This window comes from Chelonoidis abingdonii, chromosome 8 (genome assembly GCF_003597395.2).
Source record: "Chelonoidis abingdonii isolate Lonesome George chromosome 8, CheloAbing_2.0, whole genome shotgun sequence".
NCBI lineage: Eukaryota > Metazoa > Chordata > Testudines > Testudinidae > Chelonoidis > Chelonoidis abingdonii.
In genome coordinates, this window is record NC_133776.1 from 69,382,594 (window position 1) to 69,407,588 (window position 24,995).

General features: G+C 39.3%; 1 protein-coding gene across 1 annotated transcript in view; it reads right to left on the minus strand.

Annotated features, from left to right (window-relative positions):
• The window catches only part of DIAPH2 (diaphanous related formin 2), an 854,113-nt gene that overhangs the window by 620,463 nt on the left and 208,655 nt on the right, over positions 1 to 24,995 (minus strand). Inside the window, 2 exon segments of the mRNA XM_075068735.1 lie at positions 12,726 to 12,840; positions 21,670 to 21,957. Of these exon segments, the coding sequence (XP_074924836.1) occupies positions 12,726 to 12,840; positions 21,670 to 21,957 (403 nt within the window).

The following is a 24,995-nucleotide window of genomic DNA, read 5'->3' on the forward strand; positions in this document are numbered from 1 at the left end:
CCAATCAGGTCAATTTGAGCCCTATTCTTCACCCAGAATAAAACAAGTTGCCAGAGCAGTTGCCACAGCACAAGTACCCCCAGCAGAAACCAACACTTAAGTGGCCTGTCGCATGCTGCACGCAGTGCAATGTCCAGTTGCACACTGCAGTAGTACAGTTTAAGTGTCAAATGCAAGGATAGCCATGATAAAGTATTCATCCAAACAGAAAAACAAAACTTCCTGTGTTAAATGGACATGAGCAATCACTGGTAACAGGGTATTCAAAAAGGAAGCTTTCTAGACTGGGCCACACTACTTGAAACAATGGGAGAAGACTGCCATTTTTTCCTTCAATCCCATGTAACAAACAAATTTCACTTCCCCTGATAATACCTTTCTACTTCCTGTGAAGAGCCATTCTTGCATTAGACTTTACATACTATAGCAAATGTATACATCTTTATACTTTTCCTCCTTCAAATCTCACACCATGACACATACGCAATCCAAATGTGTGATACAAGACCAAAGTGCGCAATACCTGTGTTTTGTCACATGACATGGTATAATGGCCAGATAATGGTCTTTTTAACTATAAAACCTGTGTTGAAGGAAGTTCTCTATCTGAATGAACTAAACCAGTTTAAAAAAGTAGGACTAAACAAATTCCATTACCTGCAGTCATAATGATCTGCTAAATTATTGACAAGGTTTGTAACCTGGACCCTTAGATCCCAAGCACAGACCTCTACCATTTCATCAAAAGGAGTAAGGTACCTTCTGTGGACCAGCTACTAGAAGGGGACTTAGCATCCACTTTTCCAGTAGTTTACACAACTGTTTCCTGGACAGCAATAGAAAGTTGTAGATCAGAACTTTGGTGACTATTCCTTCATCTGGAAGGACTGTGGCAGATAACGGTTAGGACACACACATTTTTGAGCACCTATTCTGTGATGCAGAATGGCCAGGGCATAAGACTTGGATACAGCATATTGGTGACCTGTGTTCTTTTTGCAGGTCAGGTCTTCTGCTTTGACTCTGTGCAAACTTTTCAGTTAATTTAACAGTAAGATAGAGGGCAACAACATGCCTATCTTCCAAGGTAGAATTTGAAGCTTTTTCAATAAGGGCCCTGAAGCATCACTGAAATACAAACACTCAGAGGTCAAGAAAGTCTCAAATACAGGTTATTGGTTTGTTTGAAGATACCTACACATTAACTGTGAACTATGAGCACAGTCCTGGAGCCTTAAAATTTTACCTGTCCCCAGGACAGGAATGTCTTCACAGGGGCCCAATAAATTCACCTAATCAAGTAAATGAAATAAGCATGCTTAGCTAGGTTTTCACATCTTTAAGCAGACAGAGAGAGGTTAATTCTGTGAAGCTCCAAGAACTCAGCCTACATGTAGTCCTCAACATGCTGTGGAAAGACAATTCTTTGTCTCACCAGGCATAGCACTTCCCCCTCTGGCAGCGGCAGAAAATCAGCTCCACTCTGGACAGTGTTTGTCTCTCACTCCTGCCCTTGTGCTTATTTGGCCATATTTTCAGGCGAGGCCTTGGGGTCGGCCAAAGGGGTGATCCTCCACCAAACAAAAAGGGAAGTCTCACAAACACAAAACAAAGGGGGCTACCTCTTCCTACCCCCTCACTGGGGTACGTTGTTGTCCTATTGTTTGCCTTGGGGTGTCAGTCCTTCCTCTAGCAGACACTCAGTTTTGGCCATTTCTCCTATGGGAACGGGTGCAGAAGAAGCAGCTTATTTCTCTGCTGCCACTAGCCTGGCAGCAGCTTGTCTCTCTCTTCCACCCTTTCTCTCACAAGAGGAGAGTTTTTAAAAGGTTTCAGGAAGCCATTAATTGGATCCAGGTGTCCCTAATTGACCTTAGGTAACCCTTTCTCAGCTTGTAGGGAAAAAAAGGGCCTTTAACATTCTAGGGCTAATATATCTGCCTTCCAGTACCCACATGCATCCCCTTCCAATTCCATACTTTTGACCCTCTGATCTTCACACCTATCATTGTTTTTTCTGTTGTCTCCCATAATTATTTGAGTCCTAAGTTCAGTGGATCCTCCCCAGAGACTGGCGGAGGGTCCTTTAGCCATGGGTAGGTTAGCACCCACCCACCTCCCCAGAACCCAATAATACCCACTTGCAGCCATCTGGCCTGACATTGTCACAATATAGATTCTCAACATACAGTGGCTGAACTGTTAACAAGAGATTTGTTGATGTTAGCATAGAATTAGGAATATTTATGATCTTCTACATCTTGTTTCCATACTCATGTAAATATTCAAATACATGATGCAATAATGTTTTTCAAAGTAACTCAGATAATTTACCCCACTTCTCCAGAGAGAAGGTGAATACGTTTCAATCTCAACATGTGTCACATAAAGGAAACCCTATCAGCAGCATTTAGAGAAAGTTATGGTCTCAGACTTTTCACTAGAAAAAAATCTTACAATAAAATGCATATATAATTTATCCCTTTGGAACAAAATGTCAAAAATTCCTTAAAGAAAACAAAGCATGACAGCAGAATGAAACATTGTGAATTTGTGTCATTTTTGCCAAAACTTTCAGTAAAAAAAAAAAAAAAAGTGTTAACATTCTGAAAAAATAATTGTTGAAGAAAAAGCTGTGATTTTTTGTTCTAAAATGTCTTTAAATTTTCTTTAAAACAATCAAAAATGCTTAAATTCAAATAGAAATGTTTCATTTAGGGTCTAACAAAATGTTTCAGAAAACTCCCAAAAGATGTTTCAGACTGTGATTTGCTAAAAATTTACAAAGAATTAATTTTCAGTTGACCTGAAACAAAATTTTGTTTCATTTTTTCAGAATCACCAGTGAACAGAAAAATCCATTATTCACACAACTCCACAGGGGTGCGCAATTCTTCATATCAATAGCTCAAATCAGACTAACACAATTCACATGCTAATTTAACCTGATAGATGAAGAATGAGGTAAACTAGGTAAAAAGTGTCAGTACAGCCACTGGCCAGAAACACACGGATGTTGGCCAATGACATCTTTAGCACAGGTTGATTACCTAAATTTATTTAATAAAAGATGACTACTCAGAAAAAGATATCCTATACACAGCTGCCTACAAAATCAACCAAGGCATGAGTACAATGGTTGAAATAAAACCCTTTCTATATGAGGAACCAGTTGCATACTGCTATTTCTATCATGCACAACTACATCAACAGTGTTAGATGCCAAATTTGTCTCTTACATCTTGTGAAATATAACTTGCACTCCAAAAAACTATTTATGTTACTACACTTCTCCTGAGTTAGGCCCTACAAATCTATTTTATGCAGTTTTCGTAGAACTATGTAATAAGTGTATGGTAACTATATTATACCTACTCAGAAGTGAAGTTTAAAATCAGCACAATATTATTCAAAAAGAGTAAGCTACAAGGCAAAACAACGTTTTCAAATTGTAAATTCTATTTAGCTTTTACCATAAGCCTAACACAAATTTAAACAAAACCATCTGCAGACATTACTAAAGCCTTTGTGGAATAGAGTTGGCTGGGAATTTTCCAACTAAATTATTTTCTTCAGAAAACACCAGGTCACTGAAACTAAAACGGGAACCTCCTGGTTTCAATTAAGTTTACACTGGAAGAGATTTATGCCAGTATAGCCAATAGTCTGGTGGTTAGGGCACTCATTTGGGATACGGGAAACTGAGATTCAAGTCCCTGGTCTGAATTAGACTGAACAGGGATTTGAAACTTGGTCTTGAATATTCCAGGTGAGATTATTCTGCATTCAACTGTTTGCCTCCTTCCCCTGCCCTGCCCCTTTTTTCCACAAAATAATTCAGAAGGTCTCAGCTTTATTCTGATACGGAACAGAAAAATATTTGAAATCTCAATTTTTGATTGGTGGAAAATTGTTTTCCACCCAGCTCTAGTGGGGAGAAAATATGAACAGCAACTCACAAAAAATTAATAAAAAACTGGCTCATTTTCTAAAGTTCAAACTAAGCTGTACTAACCTTTTTCGATCAGGAGAGTATTATGAAGATTCATTCACACTTATTATTTAATATGCCATTAATATAATAACTGTTTGTTCACAAACCAAAGCTGTTTGCACAAATTTTAGCACCTTGTTATGAACAGAGGAGTATAACAACTGTACAACTCTATGCCTTATTCTGAATTGAAAATACAACACCTTTTTGATCCTGACTGTAGCACTTCTACTATTATTTTAAATTTACTTTAGCGTTTGTTTTTAATAATCTATTTTAAGCATTGCCAAACTGCCTCACTTACATTATAATGTATTTCATACTGTCTCTCCAGTAATTTGTTCCATTGTATTCTAGGCTTTGCCATAACTAGTTACTTATCACACACCACAGGAAAAATGCACTAACAATTGCATAGGTAAAGTAACATGTAGCTGAAATTCAATTTTTATATAAAGAACAAAACCTCAAGTCTTCACTCATACGTGACTCAAGCAAAGCTCTTAATGAAGTAAATGGGAGATGTGTCTGATCAAGGACCAACTAACAAGTCAACAGACACTTTAGTTAAACCTTCAAAAATACCTCAGTCCCATATAAGCCGAAATCCTAATGGACTTCCAACGGGAGTTAGGGCCTAAGTCACATAGGCAATTTTGCAAATTTTACCCTTTGTGATTTGGCCTATAATTAAGGCTGATTTACATTACACTCAAATTGCTTAAAGTTTAATATTAAGCCAAGTTGTTCCTCTATTAAAATGTTGACATTTGTCAAACATTACCAGCACTGTTAAAGTATGCTTACCACTGACATCTTGTACTATTATCTGTAAGATTTTAGAAGGTGCAGTCTTGTCTAAAACCATGCAGCAACTACTAATAAGTTGTTAAAATGGTGAACTCTGTTACCTGATCTCACTGAGTTCCACAGAATGCGTTTTGAATTGTCCACGCTTCCGGGAAAAATCCATCTTACTTAGATTGTCAGACGTAGGAAAATAATAGCTCATCAGCCAAGCCTAAAGAGGACCAATTTCACAACTACAAAAGCAGTGGGAGGATCTCTTACAAAAACTCCAACAGTCATTACGGTAAAGCACATGAACACTTAAAGTCCAAGTATTTGATCATGAAAATGGGTTTCTCAGATGCAACTGCAAATAATTTTTCAGTAGCTATTATCAAGACATTGAGGAAAGCACTTGGAAGGTTAAAAGTGCAGGAACAATCCTAAAGAAAGGAAAGAATATGATGGTCAAGGTCACCATGCAACTTCCGCAAACCCTGAGGAGCCTGTTCAGCCACTGAAGATTAAATATGGAGCATATACCTTAGTTCTAGACTTCCACAGAAAAAAAGGATAACACATAAAGCACTTTGGCTCTCTGAAAGAAAGAATTGTGTTCAGGTCACTCCAATCTCCAACAGGAACATGGCATCTTATAAAAAACAATACTGGTAAAAGGATGGAGACACAGAATAAAGTTAAGAAGTACATTAAACTGCCATTGACTATGCCAAAACAGCTTTCTTTGTTTGGTTTTTCTTAAGCATGGTTGATAAGGGCCCTCTATAATTCTCCAACTTTCACTACAGACACAGATTTCCAGTTCATTTTACCTTACGCTGATAAGCAACTTCTAATTCAAGAAGTAAACAGCAGAACTAAAACCCCAGCTGCTGGTGCCATAGGCTGGAAAAATAAAGCCACTTCCCCGAGGAAAACTTGGGAATTCTCTCTATCATTCTTTTTCACCATAAGATTCACAAGTAGAACAGCCTCTAGAGAAATACCTTTCCACAAGGTACATTAAGTACAAATCCCTTTATGATTTGTTAATGCCATCTTACGTTCACATGAAGAACTTATTTTAAAAGACAGACTTCTTCCCTTTTATCACCATCATACCTAATGTGATGAAAATGTCTCAGAAAATACAAGTTTACTTTTTCTAGCTAATAAAAACAAAATATTAAAATAAAAATAGCTTAAGAAGAAATTTTAAAGGAAAAAATATGGAAAATATCATCTAACCAGAAACCAATGATTCTGAGATCCAATGACAAACGGAAAAAGAGCAGGGAGGTGGAAGATATGAGACTAAACACTTATTTCATAAACTAAAACCTGTCACACTGACATGAAAGCCTCCTTTTAGGAATAACTGAGTTCTGAGGTTTGAGAACTGCAAGGTACATAACATAGCACATGCTGCATTTATAAGGATCTGGATAAAGTTTTGTGAGAATAAAAGAATTTGTACTGTAAAAAACGGCCCATTTAGAAATTGTCCATGTTGTGCCAATTATAATGACGACATTTTCTCCTCACTACTATCAGAACTTGACTAATGAACATGCTTTCCACTGCTAATACTGTCATCTCGTTATTTCCTATTATCAACACGAAAAGTCTGTATTACCATTAGAGCTGGAGTAACCAGTCTTTACTTTTTCATTTTTCCACCTAGGATACTTTTCTGTGTCTGGAATTATCCATCAGACAATGACTAACTCTCCTAGAAAAATAGTTGCAAGTCTAAAAAAATTAGAAAAAGAGCCTTAACTTCAATTAACTTGTACACTGAAGTCTGTAATACAGTTTTAATTCCGCAATACTTAATTTCACCTGCACAATTATATTCATGTATTGATTAAGTCACTTCGCACCTTTTCAACTCTTCAGTTACTGGAAAAACATTGTCTTTTGTCAGGGTTAAATCCGACCAATTCTTCACAAACTATGTATCTTTTGCATTTCATCAAGTCCCTGGAAAACCCTAGAAGTTTGTATTAGTCATTACAGTTATTATATATTTGATTCTGTTGCTTCACAGAGTTAATATTGATTATTGTAACTATAATTAACTACATTCCTATTACGGTTTTAAGTTAATATCAATTTTTCCCTGCTAATGAACAATGACCATTAATCAGTACTTAGTGTTCAACTACATTAGTGTTCGAAGGGAAAACTTACTGTTAAAAATACCCTGTTGTATGATCAAACAGTAAGACAAACTTCCTCTACCCATATATTCACAGCTTTTAAGGATTAAGAGAATTTTTAAAGACAACAATAAAAACAGGTCTTAAGCTACAGAACAACAACAGTTATGGCTACAAACTTTCTTCATTTAATACCGAAGTTTGCCCTGAATTTGGTGATTAATAAATAATATTTTGCACGTATTTAGTTCCTTTCACCAAATTATCTCACAGAACTTTACAAAACATATGCTGTCCAGTTCTACGGGTATAATGCCATGTTTCCTTTGTCCTGGTGTATCTACACATACGTATCAATATATACATAGATGCACACCTACACACATTCTAGAACTGGACATTTCACATGCAGGAGAAGTTTTTTTGAGGTAACATAGGATTTGGGGTCAAGAGATCTAGATACTATACTAGGCTCTGCCACAGAGCTTGTGTGGCACCGCAGAAAGCTAATAGAACTCTTGTTTTCCTATCTGGAAAATATGGGTATAATACCTACTTCAAAAGGGAATTGAGGAGTTTAGTTTAATTATGGCAAGGCACTTTGAGAGCTGCACTGTTATTATACAGTTGCATTCTATTCTATTTAGGCATTGTCTACATATGGAATTATTCCGGAATAACTATTTGACTTCGACAGTGGATTAAGTTAAGCAAGTACAGGCTATTCTATTCTGCAGAAAGTGCCCACACATAATTTTTATTGAACACACACATTTATTCAGAAATAGCTATTGTACTTTAAATTCTCACACTAGCTTAATCCAAATTAACTTTCTTGTGAACACTAGCATTTAGATGTTTCAAAAAAGACAGTTACCTTTTCCGTAACTGGTGTTCTTCGAGATGTATTGCTCATATCTATTCCACAGTAGGTGTGCATGCTCGCCACGTGCACCAGTGCCAGAAGTTTTTCCCCTAGCAGAACCCACAGGGGGAAGTGCCCCAGCAACTCCTAGAGCGGCAACTCCATGGTGCAGTATAAGGGGACCGCACGTTCCCCCCACCCTCAATTCCTTCTTGCCAGACAACTCCAACAGAGGGAAAGGAGGGCAGGATGTGGAATAGACATGAGCAACACAGCTCGAAGAACACCAGTTACGGAAAAGGTAATTGTCTTTTCTTCTTCGATTGATTGCTCATGTGCATTCCACAATAGGTGATTCCAAGCTGTATCTGTTGAAGATGGGTAGGAGTTCACAAGTTCTCGGACGGAGTACAGCCCTGCCGAATCCGCTGTCATCCCTGGTTTGGGAGACAATCACATAGTGCGAGATGAACGTGTGAACCGAAGACCATATGGCGGCCCTGCAAATGTCCTGGACAGGGATGTGGGCCAAGAAGGCAGCTGACAAGACCTGTACCTGAGTCGAATGCGCCTTCACAATCGGTGGCAGGCAAATACCCACCAGAGCAGAACAGGTGCATGAAGTGATCCAGTTGGAGAGGCACTGCGTGGAGATCGACCGACCCCTCATGCGCTCAGCCAAGGTGACAAACAGTTGCGAGGACTTCCTGAATGGCTTAGGCCGTTAGTGGTAGAATGCCAGAGCCTTCCGCATGTCAAGTGTGGAGGCGGCGCTCCTCACTAGATGCCTGCAGTTTGGGGCAGAGAACCGGAGACCGCATTCAGGAGGAACACAGAATGTGGGCGGAGCTGGACCTTGCCCTTATGAAACACTGTGCATGGGGGCTCAGAGGTCAGGGCCCTGAGCTCCAAGACCCTCCTGTACAACGTGAATGCAACCAGGAAGGCCACCTTCCACAAGAGATGGGACCAAGAGCACACTCAAATGAGGGTCCCCCAAAAGATTCCAGCCTCAGTGAACCTTTCGGGATAGGGGCTGGCTGGCCCTGCCATTCCCTGTGGCTGACCGACTCGATTACCAGGGAGTTGGGCGCCGGGTGGGTGTATAGGTACTTGTGTCCCTTGGCAGGTACAAAGTACTTACATTCCACTCTCTTATAGATGGGGGCCAACGAGGCCGGTGTTTGCCACAAGGCATTGAAATTTTTGCCACCCCTTCATGGAGAGGAAAAAACTACCCTGCCTAGTGCCGAAGAGGACAGCACATTGAACAGGGACTCCAACGGTTCCTCCATCTCTCCTGCTTGGAAGTGGAGGTTTGACGTCACCCTTTTTAAAAGCTCCTGGTGTCCTTAAAGTCCTCCTGTGGGACGGAGGGGGTGGGACCATTATCGCCTCATCCAGGAAGGGCAAGGAGGCCAGTACAATACGCTTGCATCAGAGGGTCCACCACTTGGTCAGTCTCCGGGCATGGTACTGAGGATGTATGTCCCACCAACCCCTTCCTTGGAGGTCTGGAGGGGGAAGCCAATGGCACCTCTGAGGCTCTGGCTATCGAGTAAGGCCCCACCTGCGCTACGTCGGGGCCACAGTGTCCACTGGTACCACTGGGTCAGCCACAGGGCCCAGTGCCACAGTACTTGCTGCAGCACCGGCGGGCCCGGTTGTTCAGCCTGACTGACCTGGCCCATGGAAAGACAACTGCGAACGGAGGCCAGCTGACAAATGACCTGCCGCTGTCTCGGGACCAGGAGGAGCGGCGGTGCCTGGAGTGACGCCAACCACAGGACCGTGATCTCGATGTGGAGGATTGGTACCGTTGGTAGCAGCTGCTCTGCGATCAGCTCCAACGGGAGGACCCGCAGAGGCGAGAAGCCAGCAATCGACATCCGGGGCCAATGCCCTGGAGAGTCTTGGAGTGGGATTCTGAGCAGGAATGGCATCGACGTTTGTGCTGTGGCCGGCTGCGGTAATCCTCTAAGATGGGGACCTTTGGCGACGTCTGCCTCGGTCCCATCGGTACACTCACTCCTTGAAATGGAGAGGTGCCTTCAGTCTTGGTGGATGACACCCATCTAGATAGTCTGCTGGGAGTGGAGGGTGATCCATGTGGACTTTGCCTTGAATGGTTGCTAGGCGGCAAATGGCATCAGGAATGCTCCCTGGACCAAGACCGATACCGATCCTGGGGCGCCCTGGAGAGTGGGGCAAGCATCGGCGGCACTCCTGGTACCGGCATGGACTTGACATCTCAGGACACCTGCAGGGCCTCTGGCGTGGAGAGCATCCGGACATCCAGGGAGGTCTGGTCCGAAGCGGCCAGGCTGCTCCACTCTACGTGAGTCGGAGGCCTAGAGGCTGGAGGGGAACGAGGACTGCCCGACATGGGTCTAGCCTCTGCCTCAGATCTTCCTCGGTGCCGCTGCGAAGAAGGCATCCTTATTGCCTTCTTGAGCCCTGTAGATGAGGAGCAGTGGCGGGTGCTCTAAATAACTGAACAGCTAACTAACTACAGGTACTAACACTGAATGAACAAGCAGTTCAGGGGATGAGCTACAGCAAAGCTGGAGCAGAGTAGTTCCCATGCACCTTCCCAGGTGGCAAGAGGGAAGTGAGGGTGGGGAGAGCGCGTGGCTCCCCTTATGCCATGCCATAGAGGCGCCACTCCAGGGGTCGCTGGGGCGCTCTCCCCTACAGGTACTGCCAGGGGAAAAATTTCTGGCACCGATGCATGTGGCGAGCATACACACCTATTGTGGAATACACATGAGCAATCACTCGAAGAACACCACAATGGTTCTTGTTACTCTCACTCAAAATGTGGTTAAGATATCAGAAGGCTCTCTTTTTATACAAGTCAATAAAGAGTAGATAACATAGTATTTTTAAAGCAATGCTTTCCATCCCCTGGTCATTTCGGAACCAACCCCCTTGCATCCAGAGCCCAAGTTCCCTATTGTTAAAACACAATGTATAATTGTGAAATAATCCAACTGTCAGCATTAAATAGAAAAAGAAAGAGCACCCGCATGTATGCATGCATAAATAAAGATACACCTCTACTCCGATATAATGCCACCCGATATAACACAAATTCAGATATAATGCGGTAAAGCAGTGCTCCGGGGGGGCGGGGCTTGCACGCTCCGGCAGACCAAATCAAGTTTTATATAACACGGTTTCACCATTAACGCGGTAAGATTTTTTGGCTCCCGAAGACAGTGTTATATCGAGGTAGAGGTGTGTAAACATGTGCACTCTTTCAGGAAACACATTCTGTTTTGCAAGCATAAATCTAAATTGCTGTTTTGATCTTCAACTCATCTTTCCACAGTTGACCTATGAACACTTGATTACCTGACCTCCATTAATCTTCCAAAATTGTATGCTCTTGCATTGAAATGTAGTCTAGCTGCTTGACAAAAAGAGGAAAAACGGATTTGTGGCTGCGTGAATTTATTATTTTAGTACTTAGCACTATTTTGGACTATCATTTGTTGAACTGCCTCATTAACTCATAAATAACTTATTATTGAACCATACCTGAACAGTACTTGCACTTTATGAATGCCTGACATAGTAACTATTGACAAATGGCCCAAGCATTAAATAGTGATTGATTATTCATAAAAAATAATAATGAACAATCGTCTGTCTTGAGAAATTTCCGTCCAGATTCAGATGAGAGCATATAAAAATTATGTTTAAAACTCACAAAAAGTTGATGACATTATAAAGAATCACATCCACAGTAAGCCATTCAACTGTCAGTCAACTACGTCTCAGATTTTTTGAAATTGAAACACTGACATAAATTATTCCATATTGAGAAAGCAAGTATGTCCTTCAGAAATAAACTAATTAGTAGACCTAAATGTTAGCAGAAATGAACTATTGAAACGCTACTTGCATCCATCTTATTTTGACTATATGGAAATTTCTGGCATAAAATTACTTTTCTAGTGCATTGTTCTCTCTGCCATGGTCAAACAACACATTCATTTCATTTGGCTTTTTGAAATGAGCAAAAAAAATGCTGAATATTATACAATGACAAAGAGTTTAAATAATATAGAAGAAACCTCTAGGACAAATAGATACACAAATCACATATATGCACATCACACCTTCTGGGTGTGGTGTTCTGTCCCATCTAACAGCAAGAGAGAGAGAGATTGACTGATTGATTGATTATGAGTCTGCTCTACAACCTTAGCTAACAAGCAGTTGGCTTTTAGCTCATGAGGTAGAGGCTCATGCATTTAGTTCCAGAGGTCCTGGGTTCTATCCCAACAGCTGGGGTCTGTTGGCATTACACATACACACAAGTTTTCTAACTTTTGTGTATCTAGATCTATGTATAGTTTACAAGAAGACAATTGTAGCTTTCCTCTAATTTTAAAGATCTGGTAATGTTGGCAGATTATTCTAAAGTTGTATATCATGAAAATTTCAACAATAAAAAAAACTGAATTTGGTATTTTCAAATTTCAAGGATAGTGAGTTCTCAGTTAAAAATACTACTTAAACAACATCTTGTTTCAATTAGGACATTTCCTATATTGGTATGCATTAGAAAATGCAAATGTATCACAATTTTGAAAACAATGAACGATGACTATTCATGTAGTAAGTAATGTACACTGTAATGCTTCTAAATGCAAAAAAAACTTAACTCCAAGAACAATGTAATAAAGCAGTCCATGCTCTACGTAGCTAATAAAATGCATGTTTTAAAATGTTATTTTATGTTACTATGGTAACAATCTATAACCTACATTCTTTAACATTCCTATCTATAAAATGAATTGCAGTACTACTTTTTTCCATTGAAAATATTTTCTTATACCACAGAGATTTATTAAAACCAAGTTACATATATAAGTCCTTCAAATTAAGGAACAAGTATATTTACCTTTCATCTGTGTACCAAAGGTACGTGCCAGTTTTGCAAACAGATCTGGATTTTCAAATTTATCCTCTCTAACTTTTAACCAAAAGCAGTTTTCCAATATGTCCTGGGGTTCAACCTGAAATGAAAAGCAAAATATTCGTTCTTTAAGTTAATGACTACTCAGACTTCAAATATTCATTCAGTCAGTCAATGGGTGATTTTCCTAATGTAAGATTTGGTTTAACCTTAGTAGATATTTAAAAAGCATTCCAACAAGTGAAAAAATTGTGACAATTTTCAAATGTATGCCGTACTCTTGACATCTAACGCCATTTATAGGAACCTGAACAAGGGGTCTGCTTTTCAGAAGTCCTGGGCACCACTGAAATCAATGGGACATAAAGATATTAAGCACTTTTGAATTGCAAACTCTAAGGGCTTGTCTTCACAGCGTGTCAGCGCACGGCAGTTGGGTGTCAAGTCCCACACAATCACACAGGTCAGTTTGTGTGAAACACACTGGTGCGAACTAGAATTTAAACCCAAGTGCTGTGCACTGACACAGTGAAGACAAGCCTTAGGACAGAAGGAGACAAGAGTAAGACCTTGCCTATACAAACTTGCTTAATATTTTTAAGGACTGATATCCTTTACCTTAAGAGACACAATATATACTTACTTGAAATACATTTTTAAAAGTCACCTTTAAATTCAATGTCTTTTTACCTAGTGTTTGAAGAATTTTCCACATTATAAAACAGGAAATATTTAAATTCTAACACGGTTTTTTTAAAAAATTATGGCTAAGTATTCCAATTTCATGAAGAAGTGAAATCATTGTGACACCACTCACTCAGTCACTATAAATTATCCAATGCTTTTTATGTGCTTGTTTTTAATTTTAGGAATAGTTAAAGGGTTAAAAGATGATAAATTATTTGTCTGGATAGTGATATGTTCTTGACACTCTCCCCACAAAAAATCATCTGCAGAGCTTCCATTGTCTGTTCCAAACAGCAAAGGACATAATGATATTTAATTACAGCTTGTTTTTCAGCATCAGCTATCTCAACAAAATTTATTTTTAAAACACTCCTAATTGTCCACTTAAGCATACTTATATATTTTTTCAAAGTGAACCGTTATATCCTCTTCAATGCTAAAACACCAAAAACAACCTCCCCCAAACCCGCCCACTTTCTCTCAAAGGGATTTGGGTACCTATCAGTGGTAGATGATTAATTACATTGGAACTGCTAAAAAAGAACCTGAAAACTAGAAATTGTCCAGAAAATAAAGATCCAACCCTCCTTACAGTATGTCACTCCTGCTTTGAAGGCATCATTATTAGATCTAAAAAAAGAATAGCCCAGCATTCATACCATTAAGACTTTTTACTGTTAGGAACAGACAATGGAAGCTACACAGAGATAACATGTTTATTTATTTATTTACTTACTTACTTACTAGGATCAAGAATTTACCACTATCCAGGCAAATGATTTATCAACTCTCAACCCTTGCCCTACCCCTAAGATTAAAAACAAGCATGCAAAAAGAAGATAGTAGTTTACAGGGCCTATGGGTCCTACATTCTGCTCTATTTTGTGCATACATGGATAAATGTAAGGAGATAGTTATAGGAATTTCATTGTCAGCATTACTGAGCACAACTTTGTTGCAATAATTAGAGCTGCACCTTTGTCCAGCAATGTCAAAAGAAAGACAGAAGGCAATGGATGTGGTTTAATTAGGCTGCAACTTCATTCACCTAAAATATCTGGGAGTATCCACATATTAATTGTACAGTGCAAGTCACCGTTTCCTTAATTGTTCACACTACTGGGGGGAGGTGGAAGGCTGCAATCCTCCCCTCATGTAAGTGAAAAGGGGGCAGAAAAGGAAGGGGATTGGTTTCCCACTGTACCAAACATTAGTAGCCCTGAACCCTCCGTTTCCTAGCTTCCATAAATGATGCTTTCCTCCAAATCCCATTCCTATTCATTTTATATGATTACCATACCCCTTCTATAACAAGGCCTTGGCTACACTGGCGCTTTACAGTGCTGCAACTTTCTCGCTCAGGGGTGTGAAAAAACACTCCCCTAAGCGCAGCAAGTTACAGCACTGTAAAGCGCCAGTGTAAATAGTGTCACAGTGCCGGGAGCGTGGCTCCCAGCGCTGTAAACTAATCCCTGCGGGGAGATGGAGTACCTGCACCGCTCGGAGAGCTCTCTCCCAGAGCTGGCGCCGTGACCACACTCGCACTTCAAAGTGCTGCCATGGGAGCACTCCCGCAGCAGCGCTGTACAGCTGCAAGTGTTTTCATACCCAAGTACTTGCACTGGACATCAGCTAGAACATGGTGCTAGTTAGCTTGGCTTCCTCTCTACATACCCCACTGGGTTCCCACATATTTACCAATTCCTTCCCTAATATCAGACAAAGGAATATGCACTTATAATAGTCAAAAAGTCTAACAGTCTGGGATGTATTAACAGGAGTGGCATATGTAAGATAAGAGAGGTAACTGTCCTGCTCTTCTCGGCACTGGTGAAGACTCAGATGGAGTATAATTGAGGGTGGCACGCTAAGAAATATGTGGACAAACCAGAGAGAGTCCACAGGAGAACGATAAAAAAGGCTTAAAAAAACATGATATATGAGGAATGGTTTAAAAATATGGGTATGTTTAGTATTGAAAAAAAGAATGATGGGGTGTGGCAATCGGTTAATCTTCAAACAGGTAAGGGCTCTATAAAGAGAACTGTGAGCAATTCTGCTCTATGTCCACTGAAGGCAGGACAAAAAGCCATCAGCTTAATCTGCAGCAAGGACAATTTAGGTCAAATTTAGGTCCAGGCCCCCACTGGCGTGGAACGGCGAACCGTAGGCAGTGGAAGCTGTGATCGGCCAAACCTGCAGATGCGGCAGGTAAACAAACCGGCCTGGCCTGCCAGGGGGCTTACCTTGTCAGGCCACGTGACAAAAGTTACTGATCCCTGGTTTAAGTCTTAATCCATATGCCCTCCACTCACACAGCATATCAATTTGACGCTTGTTTTCTTCCCCCCACAACTCTGCCCCATGTCTTAACAAGTTGCTTGGCTAGACTATGAGAACAATGAAACAGGAATGCAGGAGCTGTCACACCAGAAAATCTGGTACAGGTGCACAAAATAATTGAAATAATTGAAAAGTATATTACAAAGGACAAATAGTGCAATACAAGAACAAGTGGGCAACTCAATGCTAAGTCCACAACTTAAAAGTAGATAACGTACAATACATTTCTTAAACAGCATAAAGGCAACCCACAGGAATTCATGCTGTGAATAAGACAGAGCTCAGCCAAAATAAATTAGATATTTGTATATTTATAAGAATAGCATTTAACATTAACAATGGCTATTGAGGAGGGGTGGGAGATATTCTAAAAGATAATTTGTCTAACTGGTTAATGATAACTTCATGAAAAACCTCTGGTTTTGAAAACACTATACTTAGAATTTAATATGGACATAAAAATGCCTATATTTTCTCTCGGTTTATAGCAGCAGCAATCTAGCTCTTCAGTTCTCTATGACAGACTATCAAGCACTGACACTGTCACTATTTTGGCATCAGCAACAGGAATTATTGCTTTTATTTCATATAGCTGAGATGAAGCAGGAGAGAACTATATTGCCTGGCCCCAGTGACATCACTGTCAGTTATGAGCAATAATCTTAATTTCAGATACTTTTCTTCAAATATTACCAAAAACTGGAGTTCATATTGCAATTGTCTGAACAGTAAAACAAACAGTGGTAATCACACAATACCACACAAGTTTACAACACATTTTTTATTAGAAGTAACCATCTGGGGGAACAAAGGCATCAAGATTTCTAAATTAAATGTAATTTAAGATTAAACATATTTTAGATTACCAGATGCAGGCTACAATACTTTGATTCAACTCATTTTTCAGTCTATTACAAGTTTAATTAAAACAATCCTGTGAGGGAAAGTCAAGAAGTCTAATGACAGCACAGCATGTAAAGGATAGGATTCAAGTTAAACTTCATTCTGAATTTCCTGGAATGAGAACATTGCTATATTAGTGTGTTCCTGGGAAGACTGAAAGCGTTGCAAAACTCTTTTTAGCAACTTCATATAGCCAGCCCAGGAATTATAAGAATTCACAAGCAGGAGGAGGGCTAGCTCAGTGGTTTGAGCATTGGCCTGCTAAACCCAGGGTTGTGATTTCAATCCTTGAGGGGGCCATTTAGGGAACTGGGTTTAAAAAAAAAAAAAAAAAAGTCTGGGAATTTGCCCTGCAGGGGGTTGGACTAAATGATCTCCTGAGGTCCCTTCCAACCCTGATATTCTATGAATATATAACAAGACAGCTGGATGATTTGGCACTCTGTAAATAGAGAAAATAGATCCATCTGCAACAGCGATATTAGCCTCCTCAATACAGAAGCTTAAACAGGAAGAATAAAATGGTAAAAAAGAGGAATCCAGAAAGCACCTTTGTGTAGTAAAGATGGGAATGACCATAACCATTTGTACTCTCACACAGACATTAATTTATTTAAACATAAAAGTATAGAAGGGATGAGAAAAGGGAACACTGTAAGAAAGGCCCAAATGTATTTCAAGATAGTCACTGAGTAACAAAAACAAAATTGAAAAGAAGGTTTAACTTTTTATTTGGAGCTTGATTCTTTTTAAATATTTTAGTTTAACGGTCAGTTTTTTAACTCTGCTTTTTTTATATATATATTTTGTATACACTACATATATTTCAGAATAACTGTTAACAGCTCCAAGCATTCTATGTCTTCTGGCAAAACACTGAGGATGGTAAATAATATAAACTTATTTTAATGGTAAATTATATAAATTCATAATATATATATTTTAACTCCGAGGTTTTAAAGTACTGTATAGTACTGTATAGCTATATCATCCTACCTTTTTATTTTTTAAACTTTAATGAAGTGGTTCCCAAACTTTAACAACCTGTGAACTCCTTTCACTAAAATGTCAAGTCTCGCAAACCCCCTCCTAAAAATGAACATTTCCAAGGATTTTCTTCTTTACCTGAGTATAAATTATCAGAGCAGTGATCTTGGAAATATAAAATTTGTTTTTATGACACGAAATATTACACACTATTTATTATTATTTCTCATTCCAATATTTTTATTACACTGTGAAAACGGCAACACTCTTCCAAGATCTCACTTTCGTAGCTTGTACCACTTTGAATAAGCCTGTTATAAGCCAAAGCTCCTATGCTTCATCAAGGAATATCAGATGTGAAACCAGCATGAAGGTATTTAAGAAGCCAAGTTGAAGAGTTCCTCCTACACAAGCATTAGGTCTTGAGCAGTCCAGGCAAACAATGCATGTTACAACAAAGCTTAAACTTGTTCTTCTTAATAATTTTAAAAACAATACTAGCTGACTATTTAATTTTAAAAACAGCAAAAAATATCCACCTCCATTTCCATTTCTTATAAGGAGTCTTGATGTTTAAATCTCCTCAGTGTGATAGATATGCTTGCTTTGATTTGCTTAGGTCTTGGAAGTCCAGGGGCTCTGGGCTGCTCTCCCCATGGTGCCCAGGGTCCCTAGTGAAAGCTCTGTCCACCATTAGGGATTTTTTTCTCAAGAACCCCCTGTAATATTTCGCAAACCTCCAGGGGTTCACAAACCCCAGTTTGGGAACCACTCCTTTAATGGAACTTGACACAGAACTTAAAGTATCACAATGATCTGCAAATGAGAAGACAGTGCTACAATGGGACCAATTTGGTGCTCCTTCCAGAAGAAGGAAGTAATGTCATTTCACAACATCCCAGATTTCTTTGTAGTCTTTGTAGTTTTAATCTTACTTTGCAGTCTGAAACATTCTTGAGATCACATATTCAACCGATTAACTCTATGTGTGGAGGCTCCAGGCTAGTTTTGCTCCAAAGGGCAGTAGAGAAATACCTTAGGAGGGTCCTAATTCAGGAAGGTATTGAATAAACGTGGACTATTGGCATTTCACAGATTAAAAAATGAGGCATTCAGATTAAGTAACTAGATTATGGTCACAGAGGAAATCTCTGGCAGAAATTAACCAAGATCTCTTTAGTCCCAGTCAAGTGCTATAACCCCAAGACCACCTAGACAGTATAGGCATGTAACTGCAGATGTATTCTCACTGTATCTCACCACACAGACGAAGCAATTTGAGAGCTGGGTTGGAGATGTGACTATTTGTCTCCCCATCACTTACGTGTGATGGGGAATGCATCCAGAAAGGAACACTTTTGGTTATCCACTGATGTGTTCTATTTCGGGGCTGCTTTTGTAGACTGATAGATTTGTGACAGTCGGTCACTGTTACATATCATACTTGCATATTGCTATTCAACTATTTAGTAAAGAACATTACTGTCCAGTTAAAATTGTCCTTGTCATCTCCTTCATTCTCCAACAGTTGGTTCTGATGACCCAGGCCCCACTGTGCACCGCTGGCTATACTGTCACAGCTTACTGTACCTTTCATGTGCTGAAACATTGTCTGCTCTCATTCAAATGCACAGTATTGTTAAGTAGAAAAGGGGCATGCACTGCCCACACTTAATCCATTTTAATGCCTGCAGAGTCTTCAGCAGTTTTTTCTAGATACAGGGTAGGGGGGCGGGTGTGATGGCCTGCCTCCAGAGATAAGCACTGACTATGCAACTGCTTTTACTCCCAAAAAACAACCCAGAAGTAATTTAGAGAGCATGCATACATTCTACTGTTTGGTTAGATGAATGTTTATACCTCCAGCTGTAAACAAATTTTCAATCTCAACTCTATTTTTCACAATGTACATCCTCCAACTGAATACCTTTTCATAACGTCTTCTATTTGAATCTCAGCAAGTATGATGTGGACTAATGATGATCATCCCACTATACACCAAGAGAGATGTAATTTTGAGAGTATCGTTATGGTGCATACGACAGCATTCCCAGTACACAAAACTACATGAGATTTTATGCACGTACTCTAAGCACTCAGCAGACCTAAGAAGCTTGCTAAAAGCATTCAAACACTGATTTTTGAAAAGTCCGCAGAATGGATTACATCTACTCTAAAAGGCTTACACAACCATTCTTTCCCTGTTTGTTTCTTATTTGCTCTTCATCATTATACTTATAATGAAGGTGAATTACATCTCTATGTTATTAGGTAATGATTTAATTTGTAGATAAAATTAACAAGTTGTTCTTGAATGTTCCACCATCCAAATAAGAAAATATAGAAGATTTTATCTAAACATTATAACTATATCTAAAATTGAAGTGATTTGTATTATACTTAAGGCCTTACTTAATTTGCAATATCGCAGAAACTGCAGATCGCACAATAGTGGGTTTCCATTGCAATTTTGGTGGCCCCGTATTCAATAAAGAACAGATGTTTTCTAGCACTGTAGCTTTTACAACATATTTGATAGACTTTGCAACTGCCAGAAGTAACGTAAATATCTTTTTTTAGAGAAATGGTTTATCTTTCACAGTGACAGATATGGGACAAGTGTCATTAAAGGGTGTTCTGTGCAATTGACCACAGGCAACACAAATAAAAGTTATGCAAATCAAATTTTAGCCAAGTATTCCACCACATTCACGACGGGTGGCACAAACATGTAAGCAATCTAAAAATAGAATACAACTCTGTTAATTTTCTTTAACCACATATACCTTAACAATGCATAATAAAACCACAGAGCATCCATGAAGTTTCAACGTAAATGACAAGAAGTTGATTTTAAAATTATACTGTCACATGATGACTCGCCCCTTTAGAGAGATGGAGCTAGTCACACTTGTACCTTAATTAGTTAGCTGCTTCCCAGCCTGAGGTAGCAGGACTAAGGAGGGTCAGGTGACAAATTAATGGCATCTGGACCTTATAAAAGTACTAGTGAGATCCATCTGGAGCAAGAACCCATAGGGACTGCATAGGCTCCTGTGGGAAGCCCCAAAACAGGGCTCTGTACCAGTACAGGGAAAGGCAAAGCACAGATCCAGCAAGGGTTTGAAAACGATAAGTTAGGGGAACAAGCCTGAGGGCCAAGTGCTCTATATCAGACTCTCAAAGTAGCTCAGTAAGGGGCTGGGAACAGGGCCCAGAGGACAGGCTGAACACAAGTGAAGAGCAGAAGAAACTTTTTGTTTGTTTGTGACATTTTACTTGGAGTTTTTTTATCCTGAAAGAGGTTTAGAACCTGGACGTAGGACTAAACCACAGTGCCAGCACAGGCTGGTGTCTGGAAAATTGAGGAAAGCAACCTCAGGGAGGGAAATTTGAGGTAGTGAAGGCCATCTCCACACCACACAACCAACAGGAGGGGAGTGGGGTAAGGACAGGATGCCACTATAGGGCAGCTACATCCACAACAGATTCTCTGAAGTGAGATTGTTTAAAAATCCTGCCCTTGAGATAGAAAATAATGGAAATATAAGCTTGTATACATAATTGACACAAAAATATTAAAGTCTGTTTCTTCTAATATTAAATATTAAAGGTTGTTTCTTCTAAATTTCAAGAAAATTCTCAAGCAAACTTTTTAAAAAGATGAATGGATGATGACCTAAAGCTACTTATGCTCCGAGATTACTGAAAGACAAACCCTGGAAAATGGCATACCGCCAAAGCAACCAAATATTTACACTATCATCTGAAGAAGGGGAGGATTAACCCGCAACGTGCTGGAGCTACAATCCACTTTCTCAAAACTGCATCATCCCCAAACCATGCCTCCCACAGACAGCCTTGTTCTAACCCCTGGTCGCAGCACGAACAGATGGAATTCTCAGAGGGTTCGTTGTTGGTTTTCGTTTTTTTTGTATTATCTCCACAAATTTCACCCTCTTTTCTCTCAAAGGCCTACCCCCTAATAAGGAGAAAAATACTTAGATACCTTTGACCAATTGATTCTCTTCATAGAGACCTCAGGTTTATACTTTTTCTTTTCCTTCATTCCATAAGGCAGGGATGCTGGAGCTCCTGGAGGAGGAGGTATGCCCCCGAGAGGCGGCGGTAGTGGAGGGCCACCAAACAGAGGCGGTGGTGGAGGTACGCCTCCTCCAGGCAAAGGAGGTGGAGGTGGAGGTGGAGGTGGGATTACACCAGGTAAGGGAGGTGGTGGTGGTGGAGGTGATAAAGGAGGAGCCCCTGATGTAGGCTGACCAGCTGACAGTAATGAACTCTGAAATTTAAGACGGATGAAGTTATTTATTTATTTATTTTAATTTTGAAAAAAAGCTTTGATAAATAACAAACTGACCTGGCTATTTCTATGTTATATCTATCTCTATTTCAGAGTAACAAACACAGCATTTCTCAGATATCTACAAGTACTCAGAAAAAATTGTTTTTAAAACCTACCGTACTTATGACAAGTAACTTTTACAAATTGTACTTTAAAGTATAAGCATTTCCCTGCCCTACTGATGTCTAAGATGACCATATTTTCTCCCTATACTTAGCAGGGTTTTACAGAATCATTGGCAAATAATGACATTAATTGGCTTCTGCTATATCAACAAAAATGCTAGTTACCTACCTTAATAAACAGTTGCTGCATATTACACCACTACAGATTGCCTGCAATGAAACAGTCCTTGTAGCTAACATTTAAAGGAGTATCTTACCATCTTCACTATCATCATGATTACATAAATATTTCCCCCCTAAATCAGATAATCTAGGCATTCTAGGATGCCAAATAAGCAAAAATCAACATTAATACTTACTAACACTAACCAGGTAGGGGGAGAGTTTCAAAGACCAAGGATACTCAGGCACCACATTCCCATTTAAAATGTGCCTCTTATTTCAACACTTCTCTTAGGCAAGTCTCCCCCCCCCCCCCCAACCATTTTGCATTTATCCAGGATCAGACAGTAAGTCACTAGGAGTGTCACACTTAGAATTCAGAAACACATGTTTACCAACTTTTTCATAGTGGGTATAATTTTGAGATATTAAGAGAAATTGTTTAAAAGGAGGGGATCCCAATTGATAGTAGGGACAAATAAAGAAATGAAGTCCTTGAAATGAATCAAACTTTAGTCCAATCCCCTGCACTCAAGGCAACAAGAAGCTGAAGAATCAAAAGTGTGACCAACGCTCAGACTAGCTGTGTGGAAAGCTCTTGCCCCCATCCCAGGGTTAAGAGGATAACAAGTGGTGAGACTTCATTTCAGAGATATTTCCCCTTCTTTAATGTAAGCAACCGCAGGTTATCTTGCTAAGTTTATACTCTCCAGTGAGATGTCAAGTATTTTAACAGTCTAAACATCTGCAAGTGATTAGTGTATCCACTCAGATATTTTTAAAATGCTAGTAATTCAGGAAGTATAAAAATTCTGATTCTAAAGTTATCAGTAATGTAATATTTTCATCTGATCTAGCATGTTTCAAGGTGCAAGCAAAGTTTTATTTTGTCCTCTGGTTTTTAAGCACTGCATAAAACTTTTCTGTGCAACACGGATGATCACAGTTGATTCTCCTGAAACCTCAAGTCTAATATGTCAATATTTGGAAAGCCATGTATACATGCAATAAATTGACATGATAGAAAAAATGTACTCTGGATTATCAGCATCTGAGTGAGACCCTTATCTACAGAGCAAACCATTTGTTGTAATCAAGATTTGATGTGGCAGTTTGTGAGGAAGGTTTATGGTTGATGAATGAAATCTGAGGATTTCATGCTGAAGCATAGTATTACATTCTCTGTAACTTGACTGATAGCACATATTCTACTTTTATGGTTCCATGGATATAATAAATCAAGTTATGACATATACTAATACAAGAATAAAAGTATGTATACTTTAATTCTGACAAGATGAAATATGTGCTGTGTATGAATATATTGTAACAAATATTTTCCTTCAGAAGAGACTTAGCACAGAGATTTTAACCACTTTCCGTGATTAAAGGTCCAATGACACTTGTGCAAAGGAAGAGATGTTCAACCAATTATGTTGCCCAAATTCAATTTGGGTAATTACTTTCTGCTTTCCAAAATTCCACTCTGAAGTTACAAATGGAAAAACATGTTCCGATGTATAAAACATGCCTTTGGTATACAGAAATGGATCCATAACATTTCTGCAGAACCAAGACTAGGTATATTAAATTTAAATGACTCAATCATCTGTTTATAAATAAAAGGAATTAATCCAGATTATAACTAAATATACACCAACATCCAGCAAACAGCAAAAATGTTATGTTTATGACATATAAAATATATCGTCAGTGAAAACCTCAAATTACTGTATAGCAGAATATTAGTAAGACAAACAGCATCAATTTTACCTAAAAGGTGTTGCCCCAACTAAACAGACCATCTAATTCCAGAGCTGATATATAGTTAAACTAAAGTAACAGTTACTCATAGCTCAGGGAGTGACTATGAATTTAGTTTTATACCACAGTGAGCTTTCAATGTCAAACAAGAAGCACCCTCAAGATTTCATTTAAAGTTGATTAAGTATTTGGAATCCACAAAAAATACACTTACCAGATTTAAAAATGTTATTAAAACTAATGTTAAAAAATATTATACTGTACATAGGTTGGGGAAAGTGTGCCCGTACGTCTGGGTATAGTGCTTAGATTATCCACAAATACAAAGTTGTTTTTTTAAACGTTATATGCTACATAGAGTACATAATCAGCAATAATCCAAATTTAGGTGAATGGATTTAACAACACAGTTTAGAAATTAGAATCCAAATACACAAGTACATCACTCATGAAAAGTTGTACAGAGATTTGGTTGTGGAAAGCAAAATATATCAATGGATGGAGATTGTCCCTCCGTAATTTGAGAATTAGATTGTGTTTCCTAAATGCACAACCAATCCATGAGGAAAGTATTCATTATTTTCCTGACTGCGCTTCTCATAAGCACTCCAGCTCATCCCTTCTGGTATTGCCGATGTCCAGTGATGTGTTCTATACAGATGTCCTTCGACCACCTGATGGCTTCCGACACCATGAGTTGCCACATCAGCCAAGTGTAGAGTTCTCTAAGCACTCACTTGTTATTGGGGTCCCATGCATCAAAGGCTCTGACCATCAGTGCATGTGTCTGGACCTGGTAACCCTTAGTTTTCAAGATGTCGGCCAGAGGGGCGTATTTCTCTACTTTTCAAGCTCCGGCATCATTGAAGGCTGGGGTCCTGTTCTCGAATGGCACTGTGACATCCACCATGATGATCTTCTTCC